This window comes from Tamandua tetradactyla, chromosome 5 (genome assembly GCF_023851605.1).
Source record: "Tamandua tetradactyla isolate mTamTet1 chromosome 5, mTamTet1.pri, whole genome shotgun sequence".
In the NCBI taxonomy this organism is placed as follows: domain Eukaryota; kingdom Metazoa; phylum Chordata; class Mammalia; order Pilosa; family Myrmecophagidae; genus Tamandua; species Tamandua tetradactyla.
In genome coordinates, this window is record NC_135331.1 from 100,738,156 (window position 1) to 100,758,513 (window position 20,358).

Here is a 20,358-nt window from a genome sequence, read left to right on the forward strand (position 1 = left end):
CTTTCTATTGCTGCCAATGCTGCCATCACAATCAAGACCCTCTTTGCCTCTATGAGAATAATACCATTCTGACCTGACCTCTGCTCATGTCGTCATTCATACTACAGATATTTATTGAGTGGCCACTATGAGCTCAGCACTGTACCGGGTGCTGGGGAAACAGGGGGAACAACATAAGGATCTCTCTCTTCTTGCCCCATTGTGCCTGAGGTTTGCAGAATACACTTCCTAAAGCACACATCTGATTACAATACTCAACTGCTCAAAACATGCCAGCAGCTCCCCATGACCCGATCAAGGCCCTCCACTATGTCCCTTTATGTACTCATGGCCCTATTCTTAGAGCATACCTTACTCCTCGCAGAGTCTAGGACTTCACCAGAATTTTATTTGTTCATTCAACAAACATTTATTAAGTACATAATAAAGCAGCTTGAGGTAATGGAAAGTCAATTGGAACAGCTGGAGTCAGGAGAATGGGGTTCTACCCCTGGTCTGCTGCTTACTGACTGGGTTATCTTGGCAAAGCTGCTTCTCTTCTCCTAGGCCTCCCTTGGCTCCTTTGTACAAAGAGGGGCTTGAATTCCTGCTGTTTATTCAGGGTATCAAGTTCTAAGGTGCACACAGCCCTGTGTTAATGGCCATGGGATATTCCAGAAAAGCAGAAACAGCAGAATCATCCCTTTTCTAATTCTATACCAGGCTCCATCTGGCCCTGGAGGCAGAATCAGGCAAGGCTCTGAGCTAGGGAATTTGAGTTTCATTATTTTGGCTGAGATGAGAGATACCAAGGTTGGGCGAGATTTTGTCCAGGAGCTTCTGGTGCCCTGGCATAGCTGCAGGATCTTTGTTGGTCAGTGAACATGTACTAAGCACCTACTCTGCTGAGCTTTGACATGAATAAGTTCAGTCCTTTCGCCCAGAGTGTTATCAGTGGCACTAAGGAAGGTTATGAGGTCCTAGGGTATCTCAGACTTAAGAGGGAAGGAAAAAAGCAAGAGGAAAAAGAAAGGGAGGATAGAGTTACACAAAATAATTTTAAAAGGTAGGAGTCTTAGATATCACATCAAAAGCACAAGCAACAAAAGAAAAAATAAATTAGATTTTTTCAATATTAAAAACTGCATAAATCATAATCTGATAAGGGAGCTGTATCCAGAATATATAAAGAACAACTTAAGACAACCCATTTTTAAAAAGGGCAAGGAACATCTCTCCAAAAAAGATATACAAATAGCCAGCAAGCACATGGAAAGATCGTTAGTCGTTACCATCATGAGTCATTAGGGAAATCAGAGCCACAAGGAAATACTTCATAACCACTAGCATGACAAAAATAAAAAAGAGACAATAGCGAGTATTGACGAAGATGTGGAGACATTGAAATCTTCATACATGTTTGGTTGGAATGTAAAATGATGTTGCTGCTTTGGGAAAGTTCAGTAGTTCCTCAAAATGTCTACCATTTGACCCAGCAAGTCCATCCTAGGTAGAGTCAAGAGAGAAGAAAACATACGTAAATCATAATCTGACAAGAGACTTTTATGCAGAAATTTGTACACAAGTGTTCATAGCAGCATTATTCATAATAGTCAAAAAGTAGAAACAACCTCATTATCGACCAGCTGATGGTTGGATAAATCAAATGTGTATATCCTTACAAATGGAACGTTATTTGGCAATAAAAAGTAAGTAGTGATACATACCACAATATGAATGAACCTTCAAAACGTGCTAAATGAAAAAAGCTAGTCACAAAAGAGCACCTATTGGCTGACTCCATTTATGTGAAATGTCCAGTATAGGCAAATTCAGAACAGAGAGAAAGTACATTAGCACTTTCCTGAGGCTGAAGGAATAGGCCGGAATGGGGAATGATTGCTAATAGGTACAGGATATTTTTTTTTGGGGGGGGGAGGCGGGTGTTGAAATATTCTAAAATTAGATTGTGGTGATGGTTGCATAACTGACTATACTAAAACCCACTGAGTTGTGTACTTGATAAGTGGGTGAATTTTATAGTGTGTGAAATATAACAATAAAGCCATAAAAATTTGAGGATTGAAAAAAAATCATTACTATAACGATTAAAAGGGGGCAAGCAGCAGTGGCTCAGTGGCAGTATTCTTTCTTTTTTTTAAATACCAAAAAAACACAAATGAATGCAAACACTGCTATTTTGATCATTCCATTCTACATATATAATCAGTAATTTGCAATATCATAACATGGTTGCATATTCATTATCATGATCATTTCTTGGAACATTTGCTTCTATTCAGAAAAAGAAATAAAACGAAAACAGAAAAAAAATAGTTGTACATACCATACCCCTTACCCCTCCCTTTTATTGATCACTAGCATTTCAAACTAAATTTCTTTTAACATTTGTTCCCCCTATTATTTCTTTTTATTCCATATGTTCTACTCGTCTGTTGACAAGGTAGATAAAAGGAGCATCAGACACAAGGTTTTCACAATCACACAGTCACATTGTGAAAGCTATATCATTATACAATCATCTTCAAGAAACATGGCTACTGAACACAACTCTTCATTTTGCAGGCAGTTTCCTCCAGCCTCTCCCTTACATCTAGACTAACAAGGTGGTATCTACTCAATGCATAAGAATAACCTCCAGGATAACCTCTCGACTCTGTTTGGGCTCTCTCAGCCATTGACACTTTGTCTCATTTCACTCTTCCCCCTTTTGGTCCAAGAGATTTTCTCAATCCCTTGATGCTGGGTCTCAGCTCATTCTAGGATTTCTGTCCCATGTTGCCAGGAAGGTCCACACCCCTGGGAGTCATGTCCCACGTAGACAGGGAAAGGGTGGTGAGTTTGCTTGTTGTGTTGGCTGGAGAGAGAGGCCACATCTGAGCAACAAAAGAGGTTCTCTTGGGGGTGACTCTTAGGCCTAATTTTAAGTAGGCTTGCCTTATCCTTTGTGGGGTTAAGTTTCATATGAACAAACCTCAAGACTGGGGGCTCAGCCTATAGCTTTGGTTGTCCACACTGCTTGTGAGAATATCAAGGATTCAACTTGGGGAAGTTGAATTTTCCCCTGTTCTCACCATTCCCTGAAGGGGACTTTGCAAATACTTTTTTATTCACTGATCAAATCACTCTGGGATTTATTGGGGCATCACTCTGGACAAATCAATAAAATCTCATGTCCTACTCAAGGTTCCATGTACTTTTGGTGTTCAATTAAGCTGTCCACATAAGTTATATTAGAAAATGCACTAGTCAAAATATAAATTTTATACCAAATAAACATTTTTTGCTTTAGTCTCACATGCAAGTTGAAATTTTAAAATATTAATTACCATCTATTTTTAGCACCCTGCAGTAATGACATTCCTTTGTTCTTCCTCATACAAAAACACTTTTTAAATTTGTTCATTTAGTCACTATCATTATACACTCTAGGCATTCCTAGATTATACCATCTCAATCTTTATTTTCTGTCTTTCTTTCTGATTTCATTTATGCCCCTAGCCCTCCTCCCTCTATCATTCTCACATTCAGCTTCATTCAGTGTTCTAACATAACGCATTACAGTTAGGTAGTATTTTGCTATCCATTTCTGAATTTTTACAATCAGTGCCGTTGCAAAATCTGTATCCCTTCAGCTCCAATTACCCAATATCTTACCCTTTTTCTATCTTCTGATGGTCTCTGTTACCAACTGTAATTTTCCAACTTTATGGAATGGCCTTTAAAAAGAGAACTTATTAACTTACAAGTTTACATTTCTAAGGCCATAAAAATGTCCAAACTAAAGCATCCAGAGACAGACCTTCACTCAAGAAAGGCTGATGTCTGTCACATGGGAAGGCACATGGCTGGCATCTGCTGGTCCTTGTTCTCAGTTGTGTTGCTTCCAGCTTCTGATGCCAGTAGTTTCCTCTCTAAGCATCTGTGAGCCTTCACTTAGCTCCTCCAGGACACAACTCTGGGTTCTGTCTTGCTTAGTATCTCATGGAAAGGTACACGGTGACATCTAACTGGGCTCTGCATCTCTAAATGTCCAGTTCTAGGTATTTGCTTTCTCTGTTGGCACTCTTCACATCTCCAGGTGTCTGTATCTCTGTTGCCTCTAAGCTTTCTCCAGAATATTTCCTCTTTTAAAGGACTCCAGTAAGCTAATCAAGACCCACCTTGAATGGGTGGAGTTATATCTCCATTTAATCAAAAGGCCACATTCACAACTAGGTGTGTCACATCTCCATGGAAACAATCCAGAGTTTCCTCCCCACAATATTGAATCAGGATAAAAGAAAAATGCCTGTCCCCACAAGACTGGATCAGGAAAAAGGACATGGCTTTTCTGGGTACATACCAGCACACCAACTGACTTGGGTCTTAAGATTTTTTCTTTTTAGTTTTTTTTTTTGGTTTTTGTTTTAAGCAGTGGGGTTGGATTTGATCTAGCCACATCCTTCTAGTATGCTGTCTCCCTCAGCATGGATCAGTGAGAAGGATCTCTAAGAAAACTGATGATGGCTTGGGGTGCAAAGCTAGCAGATTCTGTAGGGGAAACCTTTCATGTGTCCCAGGTGGACTGACTTGGGGGTGGGGAGTAGTGTGGGAAGGCCGGGGAGCAAGAAGTTAATCCAAGTTCATCACTGTGACTCTGGCACTCAGCACAGCGCCAAGTGCATCATGGGGCCCCACATAGGCCATGTTTAATGAACTGAACTGAAATCAGTTTAGGTGGTCAAATAATACTATTGCCCTCCATTAAGAACCCTTGGTTATTTCACAAATGGTGTTGGGACAACTGGAAATCTATATGCAAAAGAATGAGTGTGGACATCTACCTCTCATCATATACAAAAATTAATCCAAAATGAACTAAATATAAGAGCTAATATAATAAAACTGTTACAATAAAATGAAAGACCTTCAGGACCTTGTAGTAGTTAATGGATTTTTAGATTTTACACCAAAAGCACAAGGAACAAAAGAAAAAAATAGACAAAATGGACTTCATCAAAATTAAAAACATTAAGGACATTATCAAGATAGTGAAAAGACAATCTGCAAAATGGGAGAAAATATCTGTAAACTATATGTCTGATAAGGGTTTATTTTTATTTTTAAACAGTTTTTATTATGAAATATAACATTTATACAAAAAGCAATAAAATTCAAAATACATGGTAACTTATAGAACAGATTTCAAAATATGGTATGGGTTGCCCTTCCACAATTTTAAGTTTTTCCTTCTAGCTGCTCCAAGACACTGGAGACTAAAAGAAATATTAATAAAATGATTCAGCAGGCATTCTCATTTGTTAAATCCTATCTTCTCTGTTATAACTCCTCCTTCTCCTTTGATCCTTCTCCCAATTTTTAGGATATTTGGACTCTACCCTTTCTAACTTTTCATATTGGAAAGGGGTGTTGATAATATGGGATGGGGGATAGGACTAGTAGATGTTCTTGGAGAGGTTGGCATCTCTGGTTTCAGGACTCATCTGGTCTAGGAACCCCTCTGGAGGTTGTAGGTTTCTGGAAAGTAATCTTAGTACGTGAAGCTTTTATAGAATCTCAGGTTTTACAACAAAAGTACAAGCAGCAAAAGAAAAAAATAGACAAAATGGACTTCATCAAAATTAAAAACATTAAGGACATTATTAAGATAGTGAAAAGACAACCTACAAAATGGGAGAAAATATTTGTAAACTATATATCTGATAAGGGTTTAATATACAGAACATATAAAGATCTCCTACAACAAAAAGACAATTTAAGAAAATGGATTTGAATAGACATTTCTCCAAAGGAGATATTCAAATGGCTAGCCAATAAGTAAATGAAAAGATGCTCAACATCATTAGCCATTAAAGAAACGAAAATCAGAACTACAATGAGATACCACCTAATACCCACTAAGCTGTCTATTACTAAAAATCTGAAAAAAGCAAGTATTGGTAAGAATGCAAAGAAACAGGAGCCCTCACACATTGTTTGTGGGTACGTAAGATGGTGCAGATACTGCAGAAAACAGTTTGGCAGCTCCTAAGGAAGTTAAACATAGGATTACTATATGACTAGGAACTCCATTCCAAGATGCATACCCAGAATTACAAGCAGGGACTCAGATATATACATATACCAATGTTCATAGAAGTATTATTCACAATAGCCAAAAGGTAGAAGCAACCTGAATGTCCACCAACAAAATGAATAGATAAATAAAATGTGGTACATACACACAGTGGAATATTATTCAACCAAAAAAGGAATGAAATTCTAATACACACTACAACATGATGAACACATCATAGTGAGTGAAATAACCAGACACAAAAGGACAAATATTGTATGATTTCTCTTATAAGAAATACTTAGAATAAGGAAATTCGTAGAGACAGAAAGCAGAAAATTGTTACCAGGGGTGGGGGGAGGGAGAAATGGGAAGTTATTGCTAAATGAGAAGAACGAGCTTTGGTTGGGATGATGAAAAGAGTGTGGAAATAGATAGTGGTAAAAGTTACACAGGCTTGTCAGTATACTTAAATGTCAAAGAACTGTCCTCTTATAATAGCTAAGATGATTTTTATGTTTTATATATATTTTACCACAATTAAAAATGAAGTTAGTTAAAAAAAAACCTGGGTAAGGGTTAATTCCAAATAAAAACAGTTTTAGGGTGTTGCAACAGTAATTTTTAAAAGCAGTCTTTATTTTTTGTACTGATATTATTTGGGTGATAAAAATCAGGAAAAGGAAATAAAGGCTGGGATAGGAATGGTATGGTGTGAGGGGAAAATTTCTTGTCATAGGAGCAGGCTGGAATTCTAGTGCTCAGCTGAAGGTCTTTCATGATTTGGGGTAGATGTGAACTTCCTTCAATTCCAGGGGGCTAGACGGAAATTTTACTTTGATTTAGGCCTTATCAGAGAACTCCTGAGTTGACATTCTAGAGAGGCCAAGCAGGGATCTTACTTGAGCCTTCTGAGATATGCGGGCTCAGTGGTGAACCAGAGAGCAGAGGCCTCTTCTACTGCAGCCAATTACTCCAAGTCTGAGTGTTCCTATGGCACCTATCCATAGAGTTGCCAAGAATTACAAATTTTTTAGAGAGGCTGGACATTCAGCTTTCTAAGTAAAATCTGATTTTTCATTATAATTATATGGTCCAAACAAAACACATTCTGTGAGCAGTTTTTTTTTTCACTTTATCCCCATCACCAGTTTCAGCCTTGGAAACTGCAGTGATCCAATGCAATGTGGGTGTAGGTCTCCTGTTGTGAAACAGGTTGTGAACATGAAGGAATCCCAACCAAGACTCCAAGTCAGATGAATAGGCAGTGGCATGAACGCTGGGTGAAATCAAGAGAAAGGGCAGTCTGTTTGAAGGGAAGCTGAGAACTTGCTCACCCAGGACGCCCTCCCGCGTGGAGGTGATGGAGAGCAGTTGCCCTCTAGGGTGCCTATGCTGAAGGCAGTACCCCCAAACAGCCTCTATTTATCCTAGTGGGTGTCAACTGTCCATGTGTCTAAACAAGGGGTCTCAAACCAAAAGTCTTTAGAGCCTAGGCAGGAATGCTGCTCAAACAAAACACATCCCCAAGAACCATTTATGCCCCTCCCCCCAAGAAACCCTTCTGGAACCTATTTATCTATTTGACCTGTTCTTCCTCTTGAGCTAACACTTTCCATATGTTTAACTACCTGTTGTGTAGAGTAGATTAGGAAAAAAAAAAATATATATATATATCTTTAAAACTTTAAGCATTTGGGAAATGCTCAGAGGAGAAGGGTTCCTTAATTCCAGTTATAAATAAGCCCATGTTAATAATATATGATGCATTTTATCTTACAAGTCACTTGAACATACTTTATTGTAGTAAGTCTTAGTCCTTGGATTGTGATTTATAGTAAGAAATGCAGTTGACATTGCCATCCAATACACATATTCATTGAACCATATGATAATGACAATTTTACTTATAAAATGGCAATTGCATATATTCAATGTATATTACAGCTCAGAAGTTTTTTTAATTCTTTTTTTGTCTTTTGTTTATTGTAACTTAGAAGTTTTATGCAATGACGTTACCCTTGTTTTTTGTGATGCCTGCCTGTTAATTTTTACTCTTTTAAAGGCTGTTTGCAGTGCCTTAAATTTATTTCACTACTAACGGCAGTGAAAAGTTTGAAAATTGACTAATTTTTTTATCTTCACAACTTTTTTTATTTCCCCTTTTTATTTATTTATTTATTTTCCCACAACTTTTAAAGCAGTTATCATCACACTCTCCCATCCCCTTAAACACACCAATGTTTATTCCAGGGATAAGTTACCCCAGGCAGCTCCTGTTTAGTATTCCCTGACTGCTGACTCAAGTAAGTAATAGTTTTGTTCTTAAATCTGCATAGGCACCTCATGGGATGGGTAGCATCACTGAGGAATACGGATTTTGGAGAGGTCAAATCACTTGTTTCCAGGCGCAGGACTAGGAATGGGCCCATTCCAGATCTGAATAATTTCTATTACAGCGGAGCCCAACCTATTTTCCCTACCTTGAAGCTAACTAAGATCCAGACCCAGGGATTCTTACCCTAAACCTTGGCTTTGCAGCACCACAGTTCTAAGCCTTCCCCCTCCCCCTTCTACGGACTTTCATGGCTTTTCAGAGAAGGGTGTGTGCGTGTGCGTGTGCGCGCGCGGGCTTAAACTTTTTGCCCAGCTACACTCTCTCTCAGGCCTTTGCACTGGCTGTTGGATGGGCTTTATCCTGGGAACCACCCCCTCCCCCCAACCCAGCCTGCAGCTGGGAGTCTTTACTGATGTCCGTCTCTCCTCATTGTCCCCATCAGGCACGGGAAGGCAGACTATCTCCTCCGGCTTCTTCCAGATGAACGTCTGCCAAAGACCCCCCAGTGTAGAGGATGATGAATGAGGTCTGGGGAGCCTGCCTGGTGGGAAAGTGTCGTTGCCTTGAAAACAGAGGAAAGGGAAGTCGGGGGGAGGGGAAAGGGGTTGAGCTCAGCGGCGGAGGCGCGGGAGTCTGGACACCAGAGACCTAAGCCCCCTTCGCTCGGCCAGTGACTTGCCTCCTTTAGGAAAGAGTGGGGAAGCGTTCCGATCCCTGTACTTCTTCCATGGTTTCTGGGCTGTATTTTCCCGTTTATTGCACTAACCCACAATTGACTCAGGGACTCCTTCAAGTATTTGCTTCTAGCTTTCCAGGTGCCGGGTTCCCAGAGCTGCTCCTTCTCCACAAGACTGCTCAGCTCAGTCCTCTCCCGTGTTTCCTCTCGGCCAGTCCCTCCCAATTCTCTCTACTGTTCTCCGGTTCAGGGGGGCGGAGTCGTACCTCCTCTCCTGTTCCTTTAAGAGGCGTCGGCTCCACCCCTTTCGGGATCGCCTTCTGACGCGGGATGACAGCCGCGAGTTTGGTATGTCTATGCAAATAAGCGCCCCCTGCGGGCCAATGGAGAGCGGAGGTGCCGGAACCGCGGACCAATGGGGCGGGGGCGCTGGGGCTCACCATATAAGGAGCGGCCTCGCCATAAAAGGAAACATTGTATCTCTTTATATGGGGGGAAGGGTCGGGGGATCCCTCCGCCGCCAGCGCGTGGTCCCGGCCCCCTCCACCCGCGGTCTCCGCCGCGGCCAGCAGCCCCTGCCCCCCGGGGGACGCCGACGGCCGCCGGGCGCGCCGCCCGAGCATACGGACAGGGGGCGCTGCGCGCGGCCTGGGGCAACCCGGGCCACAGGAGCAGGAAAGTGAGGGCCCAGGTCGGCCCGGGCGTGCAGGGGCCCCGGGTTCGCAGCGGCGCCGGCAGCGAAAGCCGCACTAGCAGGAGCGCGAGCACCAGGTTGAGCCGGGAAGCCGATGGCGGCGGCGGCGGCGGCGGCAGCGGCGGCTCCGATTCCTTGCTGACTGCCTGTCCGCCCTCCTGCATTGAACGCCATGTTACCGAGCCAAGCTGGGGCCGCGGCGGCGCTGGGACGGGGCTCGGCCCTGGGGGGCAGTCTGAACCGGACCCCGACGGGGCGGCCGGGCGGTGGAGGCGGCGGCGGCGGAACTCGTGGGGCTAACGGGGGCCGGGTCCCTGGGAACGGCGCGGGGCTCGGGCCCGGCCGCCTCGAGCGGGAGGCTGCAGCAGCGGCGGCAAGCACCCCGGCGCCCACCGCGGGGGCCCTCTACAGCGGCAGCGAGGGCGACTCGGAGTCGGGCGAGGAGGAGGAGCTGTGCGCCGAGCGGCGCGGCCTGAAGCGGAGCCTGAGCGAGATGGAGCTCGGCGTGGTGGTCGGCGGGCCCGAGGCGTCGGCGGCGGCCACCGGGGGTTACGGGCCGGTGACCGGCGCGGTGAGCGGGGCCAAGCCGGGTAAGAAGACCCGGGGCCGCGTGAAGATCAAGATGGAGTTCATCGACAACAAGCTGCGGCGTTACACGACCTTCAGCAAGAGGAAGACGGGCATCATGAAGAAGGTACCGGGCGGGGAAGCTGGCCGGCCACCGGGGACCCGGGAGAGGTGGGGATGAGCAGGGGAAGCCGGGGAGGAAGGCAGAGCCAAGCCGAGGTGAGAGGCGGCGAGTCCGCAGAGGTGTGTGGGAGGGGATGTTCTTACCCCGGGTGGGTGAAAGGGGAGGGGCCGCCAGGGAAATGTGGGGAGAGGGGAGATGCGGCGAACGTCCGGGAAAGAAGGGAAAGGCGCCGAGGTGGGAGTGACCGGCGCGAGAGAGGAAGAGGGCCCTCGTGGAGTGAAGGGGTGAGGAAGCGGTACTGAGAGGCTGCGAGCCTGCCGGGGAGGTGGATACTGAGCAGCCAGGTCTGTAGGTCCAGTGAACGCTGGTGCTGGGAGTGGGCGTTGGTAAGGCAGGGAAGTGGGAGTGAGCACGAGCGAAGCCGGGGAGCAGAAGAAAAGGTGGAGAGGTTTGGAAACTGGAGCTGGGAGGGAAGCAGTAATAGAAATGAGCAAATCTATGTGGGAGGAAGGTGGGCACCACTGAAGTAGTGTTGACTGGAGGGACAGGCATCGCTGGGACCCAGTGGGGCTCAAGAGCCCCAGGTAAGGGGGCAGGGCAAGAAAACTGATGCTGTCTTGAGCAGCAGAGACCAAGCCAAGCAATGGCCATGTGTCTTCCATTGCCATCACTGAAAGCTGGCATGCTCCTGGTGGGACAGGCTGTGGAACTGCTTACCTTTGGGACAAGTGGGGTTTCCAGCCCTAGGGAGAATCTGTGCATGGAGTTTGGGGGAATTTACAGAAGTACCTAGAAATTCAACCAGTGAAAGGGGTGAGGAGAGGACTCATCTTGGGGTGTAGAAGACAAGGGAAGGGATGGAACCAGAAAAACTGGGAGATTAGAAACTAGAACCTTGGACATTGGCGAGTGTTTATATTTTTCCTATACAGAAAACACCTGAGCTGCTCCCATGGTGGGGGGAGGTATGGAATTTTGTTGGGAGTGAGGATTGCATCTATGGGGCCACACTTGAAGGCTCCCCTGCCTGGGTTCATAGTGGGGTCTTCCCACTGTCTTCCATCACTCCAGACACTGCTGTATCAGTGTCTCTTGTCACTTGATCATCAGTAGAGAAGGTTAGGGAGGGGGATGCCCACGAAGGAAAGCTCAGACGCAAGACTGTCTTTTCCTTACATACTTATACTTCCTCTCTAAGACTAAGCAAGGAAAAAGGGTAGCGCAGTATTATAGAGCAGAACAAGTGAGGCCATGTCAACAGGTTACACCTGGGTAGTTTCTGGGAAGAAACTCGGGGAGCTTAGGTGGCCCTTATGCCTAATGGCTTGTGTGATTTCCATTGTGGTGGGGATACCATCCTAGTCCGTGACAGTGAGGAGGGCATGGGAACCGTCTCTCTATAAGGCTTAGGGCACTAAGCTTTAGTGAGAAGCAGTTAATTGGGCCCCTTCATGTCTACAGAGGTCCCCCATCATCAGGGGGCCATAGCTATTTCCTTAGGATATCTACAAGTTGATGGTTCTGTTCCTCAGAGGATGTCATCTTCTGATATCCACATAGGACCCCCTAGAGTTAGAGGAGTGGAAGGTCATTATGGTAGGGGGCTCGAGGTCACTGTGGTCTTCCTCTCTTTCCTACTTCTCAAGGAAGTTAGAGATGAAAAATTTTGCTGACCTGCCCATCTCCCCCCTAGGCCTATGAGCTGTCTACGCTGACAGGGACACAGGTGCTGTTGCTGGTGGCCAGTGAGACAGGCCATGTGTATACCTTTGCCACCCGCAAACTGCAGCCCATGATCACCAGTGAGACGGGCAAGGCGCTGATTCAGACCTGCCTCAACTCGCCAGACTCTCCACCCCGCTCCGACCCCACAACAGACCAGAGAATGAGTGCCACAGGCTTTGAAGAGACAGACCTCACCTACCAGGTGTCGGAGTCTGACAGCAGTGGGGAGACCAAGGTGTGTTTGGGGTCCCTATCCAAGGAGGGAGGGATGGGAAGGGACTTGTGGCACAGAGAGGGGAAAGAGGGGAGGGTGTCCCTCTCCCAACCTTGCCCAGGACAGGTGCATAGGTGCCCACAGCTGTGGAGTAGAGCCTGGTTAGTGACCCTCATTCTGAGGGACAGGTGTCCATCCTTGCTATCCTGACAGGAGGCTGGCCGCCTAGATAAGCGGGTGGCCTCCGTGCCCATATAAGGCCGGCTCCGGCTCCACGCCGGCCTCCCGCCCGGAGCCCGCCTGCCTGGCAGGGCCCTTGCATTCCTCCCGCCAGCTGTCTCCCTGCCGGGGGCGGGGAAGTAGCTTAGCCCTGCCCTGCAGCCCTGGGCCACTAGAGAGTAAGAAGGGAGCCCTCCCAGGTCCCAGGGTCCTGGGAACCCAGCTCTGTCGGCAGGCCGGCTAGCTGGCTGTGCTGGAGACTACTATACTAGCCAGCCGCCTACCTTCTTAGGATGTCCGGGCCTGGGTATGTAAAGGGAGTATATTCGCCCACTGCCAGGGATGCGGGCCTTAGTTACACGCCTCCCCCCTTCCTTTTCCTGGTAAGGAGAGGGGGCAGGGCTTCCTCCCTTGCTCATCTTGGGAAGCTCCACCTTCCGGGTGTCCTTAACTAACTGGCCAATCAAAGGAAGCGGCACTGTTTGCCTTAGCAACGCCTCCGCCAATCAGGGCTTCAAGCCCAGTTGCTTAGCAAACATCCCGTACTGTCCCACCCCCAAACCCCTGTCTTTGAGCCCCTAGTCACTCGTCGCAGTTCTCCGCTCTTGCGGCTTCCTCCTTCCCCTTCTCAGAACAAAGGCTCCCTAAGGGGTGAGGCAGTACCCAAGGCTTCCCCCGCCTTAGTGGCATATCATCTGTAATAATTTTCAACCCTTGTTAGCAGTGGACTTCATTTATTCCCAGGACACTGTGTTGGATGAATGAGGTTCTTTGGTTGTTTGAATCTTTAGTGTTTGGCATAAAATACTTCATTGCCACACCCCCAAGATCTCTCTCCAACCCCAAGTCCCTGAAAAACTCTCAATCCTCATGTCAGAAGTCTGGCAAATCAGAGTGGGAAGGACCCTTTTGAAGAGACCATCCTGCCCAGCCTCCTCGTGTTTATGGAAGAGGAAAACTGAGGCACAGAGAGAGAAAGGGATATCCCAGGGTCACCCAGCTGGTCAACCTGGGCATCCTGATGCCTCAGCCAATGTGATTACCACTGTCTGCTGGGACAAAGTAGTTAGGGAATTACAGCAAACATTCAGATAATTTTCTGTGTGCCAGCCACTGCTGTAAGTTGCTTAACATATGTTAACTTGTTTAACCTTCACGACAATCTATGAGCCAGATACTGTCCCCCTTTTACAGATAGGAAACTGAAGCTCAGTAGCACAGTGATTTGCCCAGGGGTCAGGTAGCAGGTAAATGGCAGAGCTGGGATCTGGAGTCAGGCAGACTGGCCAAAGTCTGGGTTCTCAGACACCATACAAAACTTCTGCAGGGGTGGGGTCTGGTAGAGGCTCACCACTTCATCTTTAATCCTGGTGTAGGACACGCTGAAGCCAGTGTTCACAGTCACCAACCTGCCGGGTACCACCTCTACCATCCAGACAGCACCTAGCACCTCTACCACCATGCAAGTCAGCAGCGGCCCCTCCTTCCCCATCACCAACTATCTGGCACCAGTGTCTGCTAGCGTCAGCCCCAGCGCTATCAGCAGTGCCAATGGGACTGTGCTGAAGAGTACAGGCAGCGGCCCTGTCTCTGGGGGCCTCATGCAGCTGCCTACCAGCTTCACCCTCATGCCTGGTGAGTTAAAAGGGGCAGGGAGAGATTTGTCCCCCCTGGGGCAAATCGAGCATGTAAAGAGTGGGTTTAGGGCTGGCACAAGGAGAGCCTCTTTCCCTGCTCAGGAGAGTGAACAGGGGCCAGAGCCGGAGAGAAGCCTGTTGTGTCCTATTGGCAGTCATGCCCCTCCCCACTGTGACCCCCTGCTATCCTTGTCTGTAAGTTTCAACCATATCCTCTGGCCTTATCTAGCTAGCCCTGCCTGGTGCCCCTATTGCCACAGGGACAGTAGATATTGTACCACTTTTCTATGTTGACTGGAAGGCAGTTCATGTCCTTGATGGGTCAATGCTAACTCCTTGGTCAACTTTAGAGGATGGAAAGCAAAGCCTGGGGCAGGAGGAGGAGGGAAGGTCAAGAGTAGAGTATGGAAACCCTGAGAGACAATATTTGGGACATGAAGGGCCTCTGGCTCCCAGGAAAGTTAGTGATGGGTGTTTTGGACCAGTGTGTCAGACCCCGGGCCTGGGGCTATGTGAGGGTGCTTGGTACAGGTGGTGGCTAGGGCGTGGGTGGGTGAGCATGACTAAGTCTTTGTGTTTTGTAGGTGGGGCAGTGGCCCAGCAGGTCCCAGTTCAGGCCATTCAGGTGCACCAGGCCCCACAGCAAGCGTCTCCCTCTCGCGACAGCAGCACAGACCTCACGCAGACCTCCTCCAGCGGGACAGGTATAGCTTGGAGCCCTGTCACCCTCCCTGCCCCACCTCCCCCGATGAAGCCTCACAGCAGGTACTCAACAGCATTCCTCCTGTAACTAAGGTCAGAGAATATTTTTAAAGTGGAGACTGAGGCATTGGGCCTGATCCTTATGGGAAAAGTTGGGTGTGGATGGCTGTATCGAATCCTGCCCTGTAGTGGGGCGATGGACCCTAGGAGGAAATTTGGACCCATTGAAGCCAACCTCCTCATTCAGATGAGGAGCCTGAGGCCCAGAAAGAAGCAGGTTACCCAAAGACACATATTTGTTTAATTGCCAGGAAGGATTTATAAAGCAGCTGTCTCCTTTGCAACCTATCCTAGGTTGGGATAGTCATAATTTCTCTGGGATGTCTCTAGTTATTTAAAAAATGATGAGACACTTTCAAAATAATGGAACCTTTAAGTTCTTGTTATGTACAACCTTTTTACACAAAGTGTGGTCTGTGACTGGCAGGACCAGCATCAGAGAGCTTGAAAGAAATACAGAGTCTTAAGCCTCCTTCCAAATATACTGAATCAGAATCTGCCTTTTAACAAGATTTCCAGGTGATCACTTGCACATTAGGATTTGAGAAGCCTGGTTTAAAAGATGAGTTTTTTAGCTGCATGTTTAGGAAGAGGGAGGAGGAGGGAGAACAGATAAAATTAGGATGATGGAGCTTTCTAAAATAGGAGAATCTGGGTTTCCCTGGAATGGGTCAGTCATTGAAATCCTTGTTTTTTTTCAAGACCTTAGGGTCTTGGAACAGGTAATTCAGAAATTTAGCAGATGAACGATTGAACAGTACAATAAGATAGGATAAAATAAAAGGTTGGTGCTATTGTGTTCAAGAAAAACGAAGGCATTTCCTACTTAATGACAGTGAGAAGAGTTGTAAATCTTGTTTAGCTTCTGATCTGGAAAATGGCAAGAGGGCTCTGCAGGCCTGGAATTCCCTGGGCTGGGGTGGGGGTTGTCAGAAGGGATTAGTGCTGGCCTCCTTGACATGTGTCTGTATTTGCCAGTGACGTTGCCTGCCACCATCATGACATCGTCCGTGCCCACAACCGTGGGTGGCCACATGATGTATCCCAGCCCCCATGCGGTGATGTATGCACCCACCTCGGGCCTGGCTGATGGCAGCCTCACTGTGCTCAATGCCTTCTCCCAGGCGCCATCCACCATGCAGGTGTCCCACAGCCAGGTTCAGGAGCAAGGTGAGTGGTGGGGTGGGGCTAAGAAAGCAGAACTATCACCCGTAAATGCACATACTCTTTATGCTCCACCCACACAACCACATTCAGAAATGCACACTCAGACACTAAGATGCCTCCTCCCCATACTTGGATGCCTGTGCATGTACACAGACACACACACAGACACACTTAGATACTCATAAGCCCTCTCACTCAGATACCTCATACACTCACATGCCACACACAGTTGGGTACACACACACACACACCAGATGCCACATGTATTCAGACACACACTTGGATGCCTACATAGGTATCCACGCAAATACAGACACACACTTGTATGCACACAGTCCTCTAATTAGACACTCACGCATATTTAGACACTCACACCCACATGTACCCTCAGACACATTCGGAGTCCCATGCCAACAGGCACCCCTGGACACTTGCATCTGAAGGTCACTCCCCAAATATCCGGAAGTTTATTTTGAACAATGATTTGAGTGTCTCCCATGGTTTTCCGATGCAGGTGGTGTCCCTCAGGTGTTTCTGACAGCACCATCTGGGACAGTGCAGATCCCTGTTTCTGCAGTTCAGCTTCACCAGGTAGGTGGGGGTACCTTTCACCCTCCCAGCCACTTCTTTAAATTGACCTTGGGAGACCCCATAACCAGTTGGTCAAAACCTGAATCCCTAGCCAGGAGGCCTATGTGTTTTCCTGGTCAGGCTTGTGGCAGGCGAGCAGCTGGGGGGCCTGAGCAGGCTGGTCTGTTCCTTCTCCCTCCTTCCTCACGAACCCCCTTGCCTCCAGATGGCTGTCATAGGGCAGCAGGCCGGGAGCAGCAGCAACCTCACCGAGCTACAGGTGGTGAACCTGGATGCCGCCCACAGCACCAAGAGTGACTGATCCGCCCTGCCGCCCTGGACAGATGGCCCAAGGGATGGCACCACTTATTTATTGTTGCCTTTTCACGTTTTCTTTACATACACGTTGACAGGCCGCGGAGGGAGGCGGGGAGGAGGAGTGGGTAGCCACAGAACTGAGCCCTCTCACTCCAGCCAAAGACATGGGCCTGCCTGCTCTCCACCCTGTCCTTCCCCCCCCCTCCCTTCCATCTAGCTCCACCTCCCATTTCTGTTGATGGTGGGCTCCCCTCCCTCCTCAGACTCCCCTCGCCAGCTTGGCTCAATGTTTGCCATGAGTATTAGCTATACCCAATGGGACCGTGCCCCACCTTCCCACACACAGGCCTTCTGTGGGACTAGGCACTGTGTCCTCCCCTGAGGAAGCAGTTGGGGCCCTCTCCCCAGCCTCCTTGCTGACCCCAGGTTAGCACTGTGTCTGCCACGGGCTGGGTTAAAAGAGCCCTGCCACTGCCCCTCAGGGAGCCAGCTGGGGAGACGGGGGCTTCTTCCCTCATACCACCACCCTCTGCCCCTTCAGCTCCTGAGTAGCTGGGCCTGTGCACTGGGCAGGTTCCTGGGGCCATTTGCCCTGCCTCATCATTCCCCTTAGGCCTCCAGGGGCTTCTGGGATGGAGGGAACCACCAATGTTCCCTTCTCCCCCAACCCCTGTCTTTCCCCCCCCCTCCTCCCAGCTGCTTTACTTAAAGTTGATTCTGAACTTTTTATTTGAGGAGACGAAGTGAAAACAAATCTATAAATATATATTTTTAAAATATTTAACTTTTTTTTATGGCGTTTTTCTCGTCCCCCTCCCTGCCCAAACTCCCCTTCCCTGGAGAGCCCTTGGGCTCCCCAGAACTGACTGGGCCCCTGGGGACAGAGCCACCCCATAAGCTTGGAGCCCACCAGTGTGGGAGGGGAGATGGGATGGCCGGGTCCTGGGTTATTTCCAGGAGAAAGCCGGGGGAGGGGCCCTCAGGCCGTGCCCCGATGGGGTGGGGAGGGTGACCCACAGCTCTGGGCCTCTTTTTGCCCTATAGGGCTGTTGCTAGGGAGGGGAAGAGGGAGACCAAATGTTGGGGTCGGGGGGAGGGTGTCAGGTTTAGGCAACTGACTTCATTTGTGCCACATGCATGGGCATTGCAGCCTTGTGCTCCCCGGGCCTGCAGCTGCCTGGGGCCCAAGTTGCAGTGAGCAGGGTGGGGTCTGGGAGGGGGTGAGAGGCAGGATTGGGGGTCAGAAGAAGTGAGAGAGCTCTTAGGCTGAGTGCAGCCATAGGGGAGCCAGAAATGGACAGCTCTCCCAGGGAGTGAGCAGCTACTGTAACTTTTTTAAATTAAGACAAAAGCCTTGAAGAAAATGACTTTATTTTTCTAAGTGTAACCTCAGTATTTATGTAATTTGTACAGGGGCCGTGCGCCACCCATCTCTACCCTCTTTGGGGTAGACCTTGAGGGTGGGCCAGCATGGGGGAGGGTCTTTTACCCTATGTCAGAGCCTGCCTTCACCACCTATATCCAGAAACAGAGCTTTTTCAGAAACATGACAGCAGTTGGAGTGGAGTTTTCTTAGTACTTTACAACTGCCTTCAGTAAGAATAAACCTGCTTCTGTGATTAGGTGAAGGGGTGGGGGAAGATTTTACGCATAGCCTAGTTGTCAAGGGGATGATCTGCCAACATGTTTGAGAACCCCCTAACCTATAACCCCCACTGCTGTCTTACCCTAATTTGGGGTGCTAAGATGGAAATCACCTTTCTGGGCTTTCTCCTGGAGATAGCTGGGGCTTATTGGTGGCTTACCAACCTGGGTCATCGCAAAGCAGGGGCCAGAGATTGGGGAGTTTGGGTCTCAGGTCTGTAACTGCCCAGCCCCCTTTCTCTGCTCTTGTTTCACTCCACCACCACCACTCACTCACTCCCCACTCCCCCACCCATGGGAGGAGACTCTGATGAATTCCTACTCTCCTTCCCACAAAAGACAGACCCAGTGAATGAATCAGGCAAAGTGCTTCTAATGTGTGTTGTGTGAGCGTGGCCTTGTGAGAACGTGTGTGTCAGGGATGAGGTGGCATTTATATGTGCAGCGACCCTTGGTGTTTCCCTTCCTTGGTGGCTCTGGGGTATGTTTGTGTGTGTATGTGTACCTGAGTGTGTGTATGTGTGAATGTGGGTGTGTATGTCAGTGGTTTCTACTTCCCCTGGGATGCTGACCCAGGAATAGTGGACATGATCACAGTCCTATGTACAGAGCTTTCTTTTGTATTAAAAAAAAATACTCTTTCAATAAATGTATCATTTTTGTGCACAGACTGTTGGGTCTTTGGCTCTGTTTTTCCACATAGGGAGGGAGGGAGGTGCGAACATGAAGCAAACTCCAAAAAGTTTGTGCGCTGAGAAGCAAACTTTGCTTGATGAAAACTGAAATGTTAAGGGGTAGGTTTGGGTGGGACCCTGTCCAGTTAATTTAAGGATCAGTTTTGGGGGCAAGGGACTTTCTCCCTGTACTTGGCTTTGTTGGGGGCTTAGGCCAACATTTTAATTAAAAAGAAAAGTGACACAACCATCCCAAGGTATTACTGAGGAGGGTGGGCAACACATGGGCACGTGACCTACAAAAACCTCAAAGGACAGCCCTAGGGTTGGAGTGTGGGTAAGGGTCAGTGATTTAGGTTACTAGGTTTGAGGGAGATAAGCGGATGTTACTATGGGTGTTGGAGGATGAGGAAGGCAGACTCAGATAAGGGGAAAGGCATTTTAACGTTTGCTGTGATGGAAGGAGCTGTCTGCTCTGCTTCTCTGCAGAGGGAGGAGCAACGTGACCCCAGATCCCCATTTATCCCTGCAACGCGGCACTTGCCCCGCTAATTCCCTCGCCCCAGTGCAGCCGCCTGCGGCCACCACGCATGCTCCACTCGCAGTCTCTAACGCAGCTTTCGGCTCTGGGCCGCGGTGGGACCCGTAGATGCGCGGCCGTGCGTGCACACGTTTTGTGACCCGGAAGGGAGCTGCTGGGGAGGCGGGGCCAGGACTGCGGGACCGGCCGCTGGGTTCCTGCTAGCGCCAAGCCGGGAGGTGGGAGGTGAGAGGAAAGTTCCGCTTCTACCCGGCCCCATTCCCTATCCCTCCCCAGTCCCCTTCGAGGCCCCTTTCCCACTGTCTGTGGGGCTGACGGAGAGAGCCTGGTCTTGCTCGTTGAGACTAGCTCGGTTCTGTCACCCATCTCGGACCGCACCCCGTTCCCAAACCTGTGCCCATTTCTTCCCCGCCCCCACTGTCTGTAAGCT

General features: G+C 48.2%; 1 protein-coding gene across 1 annotated transcript; it reads left to right on the forward strand.

The window, feature by feature from the left end:
• Positions 1–9,700: 9,700 nt before the first annotated feature.
• SRF (serum response factor) lies at positions 9,701–19,383 on the forward strand. The gene is made up of 7 exons (XM_077161867.1): positions 9,701–10,460; positions 12,151–12,417; positions 13,992–14,250; positions 14,837–14,956; positions 15,993–16,184; positions 16,696–16,772; positions 16,978–19,383. Exons 1-7 carry the CDS (start codon positions 9,939–9,941, stop codon positions 17,071–17,073), a joined length of 1,533 nt encoding a protein of 510 aa, XP_077017982.1. The 5' UTR covers positions 9,701–9,938; the 3' UTR covers positions 17,074–19,383.
• Positions 19,384–20,358: the final 975 nt, after the last annotated feature.

Bases quoted from the DNA above. Each gene is read 5' to 3' on its own strand.
- SRF (XM_077161867.1), top strand. From the start codon at position 9,939: ATGTTACCGAGCCAAGCTGGGGCCGCGGCGGCGCTGGGACGGGGCTCG. The intron at 10,461-12,150 runs GTACCGGGCGGG...TCTCCCCCCTAG, and splicing joins AGACGGGCATCATGAAGAAG to GCCTATGAGCTGTCTACGCT. The intron at 14,957-15,992 runs GTATAGCTTGGA...TGTATTTGCCAG, and splicing joins GACCTCCTCCAGCGGGACAG to TGACGTTGCCTGCCACCATC.